The sequence below is a fragment of the Chaetura pelagica genome, unplaced genomic scaffold (genome assembly GCF_000747805.2).
Source record: "Chaetura pelagica isolate M959 unplaced genomic scaffold, ChaPel_1.0 scaffold338, whole genome shotgun sequence".
In the NCBI taxonomy this organism is placed as follows: domain Eukaryota; kingdom Metazoa; phylum Chordata; class Aves; order Apodiformes; family Apodidae; genus Chaetura; species Chaetura pelagica.
Window position 1 is genome coordinate 470,643 of NW_009954114.1, and position 13,487 is coordinate 484,129.

General features: G+C 40.4%; 1 protein-coding gene across 1 annotated transcript in view; it reads right to left on the bottom strand.

Moving 5' to 3' along the window:
• FAT3 (FAT atypical cadherin 3) overlaps positions 1 to 13,487 on the bottom strand; it is a 345,063-nt gene that overhangs the window by 318,128 nt on the left and 13,448 nt on the right. Inside the window, exon 2 of the mRNA XM_010002614.1 lies at positions 2,138 to 5,449. Coding sequence (XP_010000916.1) covers positions 2,138 to 5,432 — 3,295 coding nt within the window. The 5' untranslated portion in view covers positions 5,433 to 5,449. The remainder of the gene's footprint in view (positions 1 to 2,137; positions 5,450 to 13,487) is intronic.

The following is a 13,487-nucleotide window of genomic DNA, read 5'->3' on the forward strand; positions in this document are numbered from 1 at the left end:
TATTCTAGGCATGGGGTAAAAACTGAGTAGTTCATTAATGAGCAACAGGCACTAACTTGCTCTCCCTGTCACTTCCTTTCAGTTCAATAAATGTTGCATCCAAACCATGTGCACCCACAGCCCAGAGGGCCAATCACATCCTGGGCTGAATCAAAAGCAGCGTGGCCAGCAGATCAAAGGAGGTGATTCTGCCCCTTCACTCCACTCTCTTAAGACCCCATCTGGAGTACTGTGTCCAGCTTTGGAGTCCTCAACATAAAAGGGACATGGACCTGTTGGAACGAGTCCAGAGAAGGGCCACAAAAATGATCAGAGGGCTGGAGCCTCTCTCCTATGAAGACGGCTAAAAGGGCTGGGATTGTTCATCCTAGAGAGGAGAAAGCTCCAGGGAGACCTCATAGTGGCCTTCCAGTACCTGAAGGGAGGCCACAGAAAAGCTGGGAATGGACTGTTTACAAGGGTGGATACTGATAGAATGAGGGGGAATGGCCCTAAACTAGAGCAGGGTAGATTCAGGTTGGAACAGGTTGCCCAGAGAGGTGGTGGAGGCCCCATCCCTGGAAACATTCAAGGTCAAGCTTGACCAGGCTCTGAGCAACCTGATCTAGACAAAAAGGTCCCTGCGCACTGCAAGGAAGGCTGGACCAGATGACCTTGAAAAGTGCCTTCTAAGCCCATCCAGTCTATGACTCTATGATTCAAATGAATCCTGAGATTTTCAGAGCAATACTGCAGCATTTGGACCAACTTTCCATTTGACTAAATTCTATTCCAAATAAAGAACTCATTTATCTGAAGTTGATACTGCTCAACAAGCTGGTAGGTCCAAATTTTCAAATGGAACTGAAATTCGTGTTCACTGTATCACTAAATAGGGATACCCAAATGCCTTCAACTGCTATTAGCCCTGTAGGATATGTCAGTTCTTAATGTGCCTGGAAATTAGAGCAGGTGCCATCTTGACTTTTGACACTCAAGTTTGATGTTTCTGGACACAAGATTTTGACTGTGTCATCTGTGCACAGCTGCAGCAGAGAGACTATAGCACAAATAAAGTAAAAATATTTTTCACTGCTTATGCTCAGACACGATCCACAGCATTTGTAATGTCGTCTGTTTTTCATAATGTTCAGCTCAGAAAGTTGACATTTGATTAAACAGTTTGAATTTGCCAAAACATACATTCAAATCTTATGTTTTAATACCACATTCTCAATTAAAAGCTTTAGAAAGACATTCAAAGTCTGTTTAAACCACAGTAAACCCACAGACCTAACGTATTTAATGTATTTCTGAAACTGTTGACTAATATTTCCTAATTTCCTCACTACTTCTAGTACCACAGCTGCACCATTACTCCCAACAGCTATCAAACACTTAAACAGTAAGTTTGTTAAGTGTTTTACCAGACAGCCTTTTATATTTAGTATTTTCCACATTTTCCAATAGGGTGGTGTGGTAGTGAAGTTCAACATCTTAAAAATCTTCACTCTATGAATACTCTTTTCTAACATCAGTGTCCATAATACTACTGCCATCAAAGGAGAGAGCACAGCTGGTTTACAGTTAAGCATCTTCCCCTCTATTTCTATCTACACAACCATGACAATGTTGATGAACACTGGGCTACAAGAAACCATATTATACAGAATGGCATATCATCCCAGACTGCTAACTCCCATGAAAAATTACTTCCAACAATAAGAACAAGACCACAAATAGGTTTTAGAATGAAATAATTTTGGTTTCATGCTCCTTATTTCCTTTCATTGGGTGCAACACTGCATTCAAGGTCACAAGTGTTTTGACTCTGTGGAGGTGACCTGAGTAATTTACAATGATCAACAGACAATAGAGTGACTGGAAACAAGTAATTCCGTAACTATCACTGCTTTCTAAATGGAGTCATCACATAGCTGCTGAAAAAGAATGTGTATTATTTTGCACCCGTGGAGTGATGAATGTAACCAGGTAATGAAATCACATCATTGCTGTGCCTGGAAAATCCTTATTTATAATTTTATCTTGCCAGTTGATAAGTACTACTTCTTGTTAAGGGTAGAAAATAATTATGCCTAAAGCTTTACTTTTGTAAAAATCTCTACAAAGGCAAGAGGAAATTAGAAACATAACTCACCAGTTTCTTCATCTATGCTGAATCTCCCCAGGCCGCTGCCATCCCTGATGGAATACTGGATCTCTCCATCCCTTCCAGAGTCCTCATCTTGAGCAACAACTTGCAAAACACTTGTACCAATGCGGGAGTTTTCCTTTACAGATCCAATGACAGCAAAGTCAGAAAAATAGGGGGTATAGAGATTTTCGTTAACATCCACCACTTCGACTTCCACAAAAGAAACAGAAGAGAGAGAAACTGGGCGCCCCTTGTCCTTGGCACGCACAGTCAGGTTGTAGAACTGCTGCTTTTCATAATCCAGCTCCTTGTTCAAGCGGATGGCGCCGCTCGCCTTGTCTATCTCAAACCGTCCATTGTAATCGTTCACCAGGGAGTAACGGACTTGGCCTCCCAAGCCGAGATCTGGATCGTGAGTTTCCAACCAAGCTATGACAGTGCCAACTGGCAAGTCCTCAAGGACCTTCACACTGTAGCTGGATGGTATAAAGGCTGGAGAGCAATCATTGACATCATCCAAAAACACCTTCAGAGGCACAACTGAAAACTGCTGATGGCCACTCTCTGCTTTGTCCCTAGCCTCGATCTTCAGCGTGTAGTTTGCTTTTGATTCCCGGTCTAGTTGATCAGCCACATACACCATTCCTGTAGAACTGTTGATTGCAAATTGTTGGGTGTCTGTCAGTACTGAGTAAGTCACTTCACCATTAGATCCCAGGTCTTTATCCCTGGCTTCTACCTGGATAATTTCTGTACCAAGACTTGTACTTTCTAAAATACTAACTGAGTAACTGTCTTGTAAAAAAACAGGCTTGTTATCATTTGCATCCTCCACAGTGACAGTCAACAGTCTCCACGCAGATTTCTGAGGATTACCTAGATCATAAATTGTAATATTAAGGAGATAAAGCTCTGTTTTTTCACGGTCCAAAGGCATAAGAACATTAAGTACCCCTGTCTCCATATCAATGTTGAAACAACTATCCACATTACCATCAGAAATTGTATAAAGTACTCTTCCATTAAAGCCTGAGTCTCCATCATAGGCTTTTATCCTCAGGATGCTGGCATCAACAGGCAGATCCTCTGAAACCTTTATATCAGTAGGGAAGGATTTGTCAAAATGCGGTGCCTGCCTATTCACCGAATAAAAATCAAAAAAACCATCTTCCAAATTCAGCTTCACATTTGCTTTTGCCTTTTTGAGTAATTTTTCTGCTAGCTTCTGAGCAACTCTAGTTTCTCTACAGCTAAAGGTCTTTGAAGACACTTTCCCATGAACTACCGAAATATTAACAAACATAGCATCAGCGAAGTTCTCTCCATCCGTTGCTGTTATCTTAAGGGCAAAATTGCTGTTCTTTATGCCAGAATTAACTAAAGATTTTTTAAGTTGCAGGACACCTGAGTCAGGATTTAAATAAAAAATGCCAAGTTCATTTCCAGAGATTATTTTATATTTCACAAGCTCTAACTCATCTATGTCTATTGCAGAAACAGCAGTGATGTGACCACCAACAGGAAAATCAGAAGAAATCACTCCCTGACATGCCACCTTTTCAAAGAGGGGTTTGTTATCATTGACGTTGCCTATGTATATGGTGACATTCACCTCGCTTTCGTGGCGGTACGGAGAACCCCAGTCGGAAGCTCTCACAATGAACCTGTAGCTTTCTGGTGAGGACTCAAAATCCAGTTCTTCTGATGTGCTGATGATACCTGTAAACTGATTTATTGTAAAAGGCAGTGAGTTCAGACTGGCAATGCTGTATGTTATGTATCCATTTTCTCCCCTGTCCTCATCCACTGCTGAAACTGCCAAAACGCTAGATCCCACAGGGACACTCTCATTGATGAATGAGTTGTAGGAGGGCTGCTGGAATTCTGGAGTATGATCGTTGGCATCTTCTAACCTGACAGTAACCTGTGCTTTTAAATCACCACCTTTGTTTGTGTATACTTCTAATTCATAGAGGTCCTTCTCAATGATTTTCAAAGGACGAGCAGTAATAATAAGGCCTGTGTTCGGATTGATCTTAAAATACTCCGCTCCCTCACTCGGAGATATTCTATATTCCACACCCTGTGGCTCAGGCATCAGCTTAACTACTGCAACCACCACACCAGGAGGTGAAAATTCACTGATCACAACATCATATGCTTCCTTTTCAAACTTAATGGGGATACTTTCTTTCTTTGGACTAGCAATGTGGACCAGTTTGACAGCAGAAAATTTCTGAGGAGATCCTTTGTCTTTCGCTTGGAGAGTCAGGTTATAACCGTAGGGGAAGCTGTCCCAATCAATAGGCTTTCTTTCTTTGATTTTGTACTCATTCATCCATTTACCTTCTTTAGTGAGAAAGAACTGTTCTAGTGGATCTCCAGCCACAATAGAAACAGATTCTATTTCTCCATTGGCTCCTTCATCTAGGTCATCAATGTTAACGACTGCATAGGTAGGCTCTTTGTCTGATAGAAAGGGAATATGGGTTACTACGTTTATTGTTGGGGCATGTTCATTTATACGTTCAATATGAACATAAAGCTTGGCAGTGCTGCTTACACCATTGTTTCCATAAAGCTTCATCCCACGGTCCACAGCCAAAATCTCAAGATCATATCTGTTTTTCTCATCGTAGTTTAACCGGCCACTTAAGGAGATAACACCACTTGTAGGATGCACTGAGAAGAGATCAACTTTGTTTTTGAAGTAATAATAAAATTCACCATTGGACCCAATATCCGCATCTGTTGCAGTCACCTGTGCAATGCTAGTCCTTAGAGGAGTGCTTTCTGCTATTGTGACAGAGTATGTGGTTGGTGAAAACAAAGGTCTTAAGTCATTCATATCCAAAACCTGGATGTTCACTTTTGTCCATGCTTCCAAGTCCTCTCCTCTGACAGACCCTTTCACCATCAATAAATAGTTGTCCTGGATTTCTCTGTTCAATATAGCAGAATTCCCACCTTTAGTCCTTATTCTTAGGAAGCAAAAGTCAGCAATGACAACTTCCTCTGCTTTAAAAAAGCCCTCGTCATCACCAGACACTATCCTGTACTTGATATCCCATGAAAGGTCAGCCAAGGTAATGCCCATCCTTGTGGGACTGTTGACATAGGTCCTGGCTGCAGAATTCTCGTACACTGTAGCATTGTAAGTGGAATGTGTAAACTGAAAGCCAAGAAGGGAGGTCCCATGAACTACCTGGCAAACAGAGGCCAGGACCTTGACAATCAGAAGGGCAAGGCATGACGGAGGTGGCCGTGAGCCTGACCAGCGGCCCATATTCACCTCCATCACATCATTCTTTCACCCTGTGACAGAGAAGAGAAAACAGGAAATAGTTGATCAAGAAATAAAAACTGCACTGTGAAGTGTCACATCAAAATTAATTATTACATTTGTAATTAAAAAGAAAAGATATGTAATAACTAGCCACTATATATGCAATAAAACAGAAAGGGAGAACACTAGACACACACACACAAGCACATACACCAGTTTGGGATTGTATTTTTACATGTGTGTGAGTGTTTACACACTTTTATGCATATTTTATGTATATTACTATGCATACATGCACACATACATGCACATACATACAACTACATCTATATGTATGTATATATGCTTTTTTAACATAAAAAACCCTATGAGACCCTACCACATCTACATGCACATGCACACCGTCCAGAATAATAATCACACTGAAAAAAAATTCAAATCAGACACACACATTTCAGTAAGTTTTATATAAAAGTATGAACCACAAACAGAAATTATTGATTTATTTATCAGTAGCTCCAACTAAGTTTAAACTTGTTTGTTTTCAGAGCTGACTGGAAAACTCATTTTTAGTCCCAATGTTTGAAGAGGAGAAAGGGTGTTCATTATGTATGTTGCACTGTGATAACTAAATATTATCAACTTATTTTATGGACAGTTAAGAAAGATCACATGGTTAATGAAATTTGAGCCACAAAGAACAAGCAGCACATAAAAATCACTACCTAGCTATAACTTTAACTACACATACCTTCAGAAAAATAAAAATTAAGGAAGAATTCTAGCTAATTAAATGCAATTACATACACATACATAGGCATACACATAACCAGATACTGAGAACAGACAAAATACAAAGGAACTAAAATTCCTCAATAAAGCTCCCAGGTAAAGACTCAGGTTAGGAAACGAGACAGCTGAAATAGCTCACAGGACTTTACTCTTGCCTATGTTCCACAAAGCATCTGTAATTAGGGTCACTACTTTACACCAAATATACTTGGTAATATACACCATATGAGGCCACAGATTAACATTTTTTCCTTTATGTCCAACAAATGCTCAATCTGCTGGGTACTACTGCCATGCTAACCTAAGAAAGGTGAAGACTCCACACCAACCCACAGCCTCTCCTGCTGCCACCAGGCCACTCTGACCAGCAAGAGCATAAAACGTGTCATTGCGCAAACAGAGTTATTTCCAGTTTGCATCACATTTCACTTTGGCAACCCCAAGCAGAATTTGGCTACAAATACAGGCATAAGGCTCCATTACTAGCAGTTTGTCTCAATCCAGTCTGTCCCACTCCAGCCACCTCAAAGCAGTGAGAGCCTTTCCATCGATTTGAAAAGGCTCATTATAAATGTAAGTATTAAAATGCAATTAATAAGCAGCCATTTGGGGAACATATGGAGTTTCTCCATACAGTCCTGTTGTGGAATAGGCCCTGGGCTCTTCATGGATATGAATGGGGAGGTTAAATGGAGACAGGGTAAGCAGGCACATCAGCTGGAGGTCGCTGGAGGGTGCTGCAGAAGCTGGGTGCCAGGTCCTGCTTAATGCTTCCCACTGAAAAGGGAGGAAGGGAGTTGGAGGAAACCAGCTAGGTATGTTCTTACAGAGAGGCAGTGTGAATAAGCTGCTTTGTTACAGAGTACATACTTTCTACTCATGAAAAATCATAAAAATCAATTTGAAAAGGCAATTACTGAAAGATGCACTGTACACATACATTGTTTTCATTGTCATTTAAAAGCAGCTTGAAAACTTAGTTTTCTCCAAGCTTGAATACAGAGTGGAAAAGGATAGTAAAAGTTGTTGATAATGACAGGGGTTAATTTAAATTTCCAACATGATTTCAACATCCCCTAGGAGATTTATAAATTGCATGCAAGTTTTGGAATATGAATTCAAGTTAGTTATCACTTCCAACATAGGTGAATGACTATTGCAGTTTTAAGTACTAATGACAACCAATTTATTGTACTGATGTTGTAACATTCATACAAAACATGTAACTTCCTGATCCCACTGTCCAGAGCCCGTTGTTTAACACATTCATCAATCTGATCAATTCTCCCAAGTGTTTGTCATGGCACTCAACTTTCAATACACTTATTTTCACATGTAGTTCCCCCCTCCTCCAACTGCTTTGCTTCCTTCTTATTTTCTTTTCTACCAAGGGAAAAAACATAAAACAAAAAACAAAACAAACAAAAAAAAATATTTAAAAAGAAAATAAAATGCAAAATTTTATCACCTCCTGGACCTGCATTCCCCAGTAACAGGCAAACCCCCACTGCACTGCATGTGGCAGTTCCTTTTCTGAACATGCCCACTCAATTGTGCAAGTATCATGTGAGTCCTGTGATTAACATCTCATCCCACACGGTTTATACATCAAATGCACATGATTCTCCAATATGCTTTGGGCACATGAGGTCTACCCCTCCTCTCCTCATGCTAAAGTTGATCCCCAGGAGAGCCAGGATGAATTTTTTCTGCTTCAGCTGGGAAAGATTTTTTTATTGTTGTTGTTTCACTCAGCTAAAAGCTCAGAGCAGTGGCACCTTATTTTTCAGCACAACAAACATTTATCAACTTAATCCACCAGTGTGAAAATATCAAAGTCCTTCATTTTCATGGGGCTTTATGGGAATCACTTCAAGTACTGCCACTAAAACCTGCTGCTTCAGCCTAGCATGGGAGATGCTTTCAAGCAGAAAATACAACCAATATACTGGATGCTGCCAAGGAAAAAATAGCCACGGGTAATGAGAAATCCTAATGAGAGAAACCCAACTCATAACATAATAAAGGGTTGTGCCTCTTCTGTGATAAGGCATTATGAAAACAGTCAACAGACAAACCACTGGACTTCTGCCTTTCACCAAGTGCACTTCAGCATCCTCTGCCTATACCACAATACCAGCCTCTCCCCATTGCTAAGAGAAAGTGAGCTTTTGATGCCTTACGATGCAAACTGATGTTATGTTTCATATGAGCACCCAGACTTTATTTCATCGCAGCTCAGGAGCTTCCTAGAAACAGGTGTCATTGGAGTAATGAAACTAATCATGTTATCCTATCTAGCTTCTCCATTCACACTATAGTTCAGCCTAAGTTGGTTTCTGCAGTGATTCATGGCCATCAGCATCAAGTTTCCAGGTCCAACACAATCAGAAATCAGTCTTCCTGAGAAATTCATTGCTACAAGCAAAAATTATTTAAAACTCTACCTTCAGGTAAGCCACACCCAAGGCTAGAGACTCTGCCATGGCAGACAGGCATCAAAGGAAATACTTAAAAAGCTATGTGATTAGGTCAATACCACATTTATTTTTTTTTAATTTATTTTTTTTTTATCCCAGGCAATATAGCATAACAACCTTACGCTCCCATTCTATTTTCTATTTATTTTTAGAAAAAGCCAGGGCTAAGACCTAATCTCAAATACACTGCTGTAAAACCAGCCATGTCAATAGTCTATGGAGTTTAGTGGTTCAGTGCAATCAGTACTGACACACTGAATTCCACCTAGAAACAACTTAAGTGTATGTGTATTTTAGTTCTGTATATATATGTACACACAAACACACAATTTGTGTAATTTTAGGCGTAATTTCAGGGTTGGCACTGGAAAAACTGAACCTTCACATCAAGCAGCACTTTCAGAGTTTTATTTCATTTCAGATGTACTATGCAGAGTTCTAACAAGCTCCTCATTGATGTCGTTCATCTATCCATATATTTATATGGGCATCATCATTATATTATTTGAAAGTCCCAATGGATGAGCTATTAAAACTGCCACTTGGGCTACCCAAGAATGTTTTATTCATTTACTGAATTCCTTTCTTCTGTGATATTTAAGAGCTCATAATACATACATACTCAACACACAGGAAATGTAATGTGATAGGGTACAGAAACAAAGTACAAAGCAACCCACCATAAATTAAGAGGCATTTCTTTAAAGGCACTTCTTGTCAAAAAAATGTTATGGTTCCAAGTAAAGAGAAATGTTGTGATTACTTGTGTTTGATTTTGAAACATTTGGGCACGAGCTACTAAAAAAAAATAATCTAAAAAATCTCCTGGTACTGCTCAACATGGTTAGTCTAAAGAAAAGAAACATCTCTAACAAGAGCAGAGACTGAAAGACAAAACCTCCTTCTAGCTACTAAGGAGATGACAAGTAAACACTAAGTATCAGCATCTTTCCATTCTAACTCCCATTAAATACTCTGGCCTTGAAGTGGGAAGGAAGGAATGGAGAAATAGAATGGTGTGTCTTGATTTTTAATACTCTTAACATGACGGAGAACACTATAATTTCACATTCAGTTCCCCAGTCAGCCACTTTCTTTTGCTCCTTAAATAAAGATTAACTACATGACCCAAACCTCACAGAATAGCTGCAGGGACCTGTAGGTGGCTGACATGCCTTACAGGAACTGAGAGAGTTATGAGAGTAATTCCTTTTTCTCATCTTGGCTCTGGCAAACTCCAGTCTGGGCTGCATCCAAACATAACACCCTACCAGACCAGGAAGGAAGACTCAAGTCCCAGGAACTGCCAGGATTCCTGAACACCAAAACTGTGGCTCTAATTCAAATTGCAGATAGGAAAATAAGTGCTGTGTGATCCTTTCTCTGATTCTCTCTCCCAAAGCTAATTCTTCTAATCCCAAAGGTCTCCATACCATAAAATACTTCAAAAAGAAAACAATGCATATACCTCTGGGGTAAACACTGAATATATTAAACAAGTGCCAAAAGGACTTTTAGAGAATGTAAGGAATATAGCAGGTAAATGTTTTGAGCAGGCAGAATGAATAAGCTTTTAACAGGCCACAAAAGGGAAAAGAAAAGAGTATTTTCCTCTCTCCCTGCTTATTCTCCAAGCCCAATTACACCTTGGGAGATAAGATTTTTTCCTTAAATTAACTTAGGCAATGTGACTAGCTAATACAATACAACTATTTAAGGCTTTCCACAGGTCCTTCAAAAGAGAAGAAACCAAACTGTGCTTCCACTTCCACCTTCACCACAAGGACAAAGGGAAGCTCTTACCTATAGGGTCCTCTGGCCTTGCAGGAGAAAAAAAACCAGTTTCTTAACTTCTGATGACGAGTTTCTCAGAGTCTAGGTATTGATGCACCTGTGTGCATGGGGAAAAAAAGGACAAGAAACCTTGGCTTAAAGGTTTTTACCTTGGTTGGTATTTCTCCCAAAGAGGTCGACGCAGGGAAGGGAGGGTGATTTCTCACATAGGACAAGAGTAGTGAGCACGCTGTATGGGAAAAATACTAAAATTTGGAAATACTTGTCAGGAGAACTGGCACAATTCTCTTTCAAAGAGTAGCTACTGAAAACCTAGAAAATAAGCAGCTTTACAGCAAAGAGGTATATTTGAAAAGATAAAGGTCTTTTAATTTTAAGAGTCAGAAGAACATAAACTCCACAAGCTCATGAAGTCTAAATAGTTTGTGGAGAAGTAACACACCTGCAACAGGAACAGAATCTCTTGATTTTGTTGGAAGTGACTTCAATCTAACAAGTAACTCTTTCCTTTAACTCAAACAACGTCCACATGGGTGACAGCTTATGTGTTCTCATGGTCTAATCATCAAAACACCAAACCTACAAGTCTGTCACATAGGCCAATAAATTAATCTGAATGGAGCTCTTTAGTGCCAGTTCCTATCACCAACAACAAGCTGCCTACACAAAAATTTCTATATGACCGAGCCATAAGGACTGGAAAAAAAGGGTGGACTGCAAGATACAAACCATCTTGATTGGTCTGTAGTTGTTTAAAGCTTATTTGAAGCTGCATCAGAAATATAGGAAAAAAATATTTATCACACACTGTTGTCAATATTGCAACAAGGATGTGGGAGCCCATGAATATCAGTGCCCTCTCTGGGAAGGAGCCTCTTCCATAGTGCAGAACCATGCAAAACTCTTCCAAACTTATGGAAATTATATTTATGGCACATGGAAGATATCAATGTAGGAGTTTAACCACCAAGGTGTCATTCTGCCAGCAAACCTCTGACACAGACTAGAGGTACCCATGGGTTTTATACTCTCCCCTCATTACACAGACTGTATCACCAGCATGTTGTAAAATGAAAATAGGGGGTAAAAAGGACATTTAAATAGCACTTCCTCTAGCCAGACATTTTCCTTGAGCTGCATTTCACAATAATTTACCTAGCTAGGACAGGCTAACAGGAAAACAAATCAGAATATAGAATGAGAACTTAGAATTTGTGCCATACAGAAATGAATTAAAAATGTGCATTCAACTGTGAGCAGGAGGGAAAAAACAACTGACTGACACTGACAGATTTACAACAGGAAATATATTCATTAAGCTACCTGCTCCCCGATGAGCACAAAGATATGATTATCCATATATATGATTATATCATGATATGTTTGCCCCAAAAAAAGAGAAGATGAAGACAAAATGACCATTTCTGCAGAGTAAGCCCTTGTAAGAGACAGTGCTATAAATCCTAACAGTCCTTAGAGCTGCAAATCCTCCTGCTGCCTGCATGTAATTTCACCAGGGAAAAAGGCCGCTCAGCATGTAGCAAGTGTAATTCTAGGATGTCCCTAGGAAGTGAAGATTTAGCTACCCAGCCGTATGTTATGAATAACTTCGTTTTGCTAGCAGGTGCTGGGGATTTTTTCCATACAACACCAATTTTTGTCAAGTATCAGTTCATCAGCAAATGCTCCCACTTGCAAGCAGGAGCCAGGCATCTTTTGTCTTCCCACTGAGAGGATGCAAAGGGTCTGTTGGACTCTCCCTTCTCCCTCAGGGATGAAATGTGGCTTGGGGATACGGAAGGAAGGAGAGAGAGGAGGAAAAATTTGCTGCCATGCAAGATCCGTCAAAAGGGAACTCCTGGGAGCCACATTACAAGGGATTTGAGCTTGTCCCTTGGTGGTCTACCCCCAGGGAAACAAAGGCTGATATCCAGTTTTCATGCTTTGTGTCCCCAGATTCCCCAGGCTCCTGCTTCTTAATTACTGTAAAATAGGGAAGCTTTGGGGCAGTTTAAAAATGAGCCAGTTATTTTCCTGTGCTTCCTTATGAAACACACCCAAGGATACTATTTCTTGCTTATTTGGCTTTTTTTTCCCCCTGCAAGTTTATATCATAAATCTACTTTGACCCCCATCCAAGGAGCCCTGGCTTGAAAGCTCTTTCTAGGTACAAAGACAATGTAAAAAATCCAGGACTGGCAAGTCCCATTGCTGACACTGCTGGTCTTGCCCCAGCTCTTCTTTCACCACACACTAATTTGGATGCCCACAAGCAGTCAGTTCTTTACTGAGCTGCACCTCTGAACCTCAGGGGAAAAAGCTTTTCTCCCAGACCTGGATGGAGGGCTGCCAAGAATGGGCAGGCAGGATCACACCCTGCCATGCAGCAGTTTCCAGCTGCATGCATTGAGACCTGAGTGCTGATTCAACTCTTTGCAAATCTTACCCATTCTATACTGAAAGTAATAAATACAATTGATACCACAAAGTCTTTTGTACAAAACCCTAGAGCAATTCCATCTCTTTTTTACAATGCCTGGTGAAAGACAGCAATGGAACAAGCACTACAAGAGCCACAGAACATCAACAATGCCAATGTGGCGTCCCTGCAGTTGAAAAAGTATCTTCCACTTTTCCCACACAAGGCTTAGTTCCCACTCTGCACTCTGTTCCGTGGTAGTTTTCCTGCAAACCCACTCCTGCCAATCCCAGGCGCAGCTGGTCACTGCCGCCAGCCTGCTCTGTGTTTGGGATACTGCACATACTCCTTCTGACAGCTTGCACAGGCTTGTATAAACTATTTGGATACAGTTTATAGTAAGAAAGAAGTCCATGAGATTTACAACTACTGTTTCCAGGGCCATAATAGGTATGTAGGTGTAAGGACTGGGGTAAGCTGTTACTCTCAGAGAAAAAAAAACACTGTTGTCTCCCACAGGCACTCTGAGTGGAGGCAGGACAGCTCAAATGGTCCAGCCCTTTATGTACAGGCAAAAAGGAG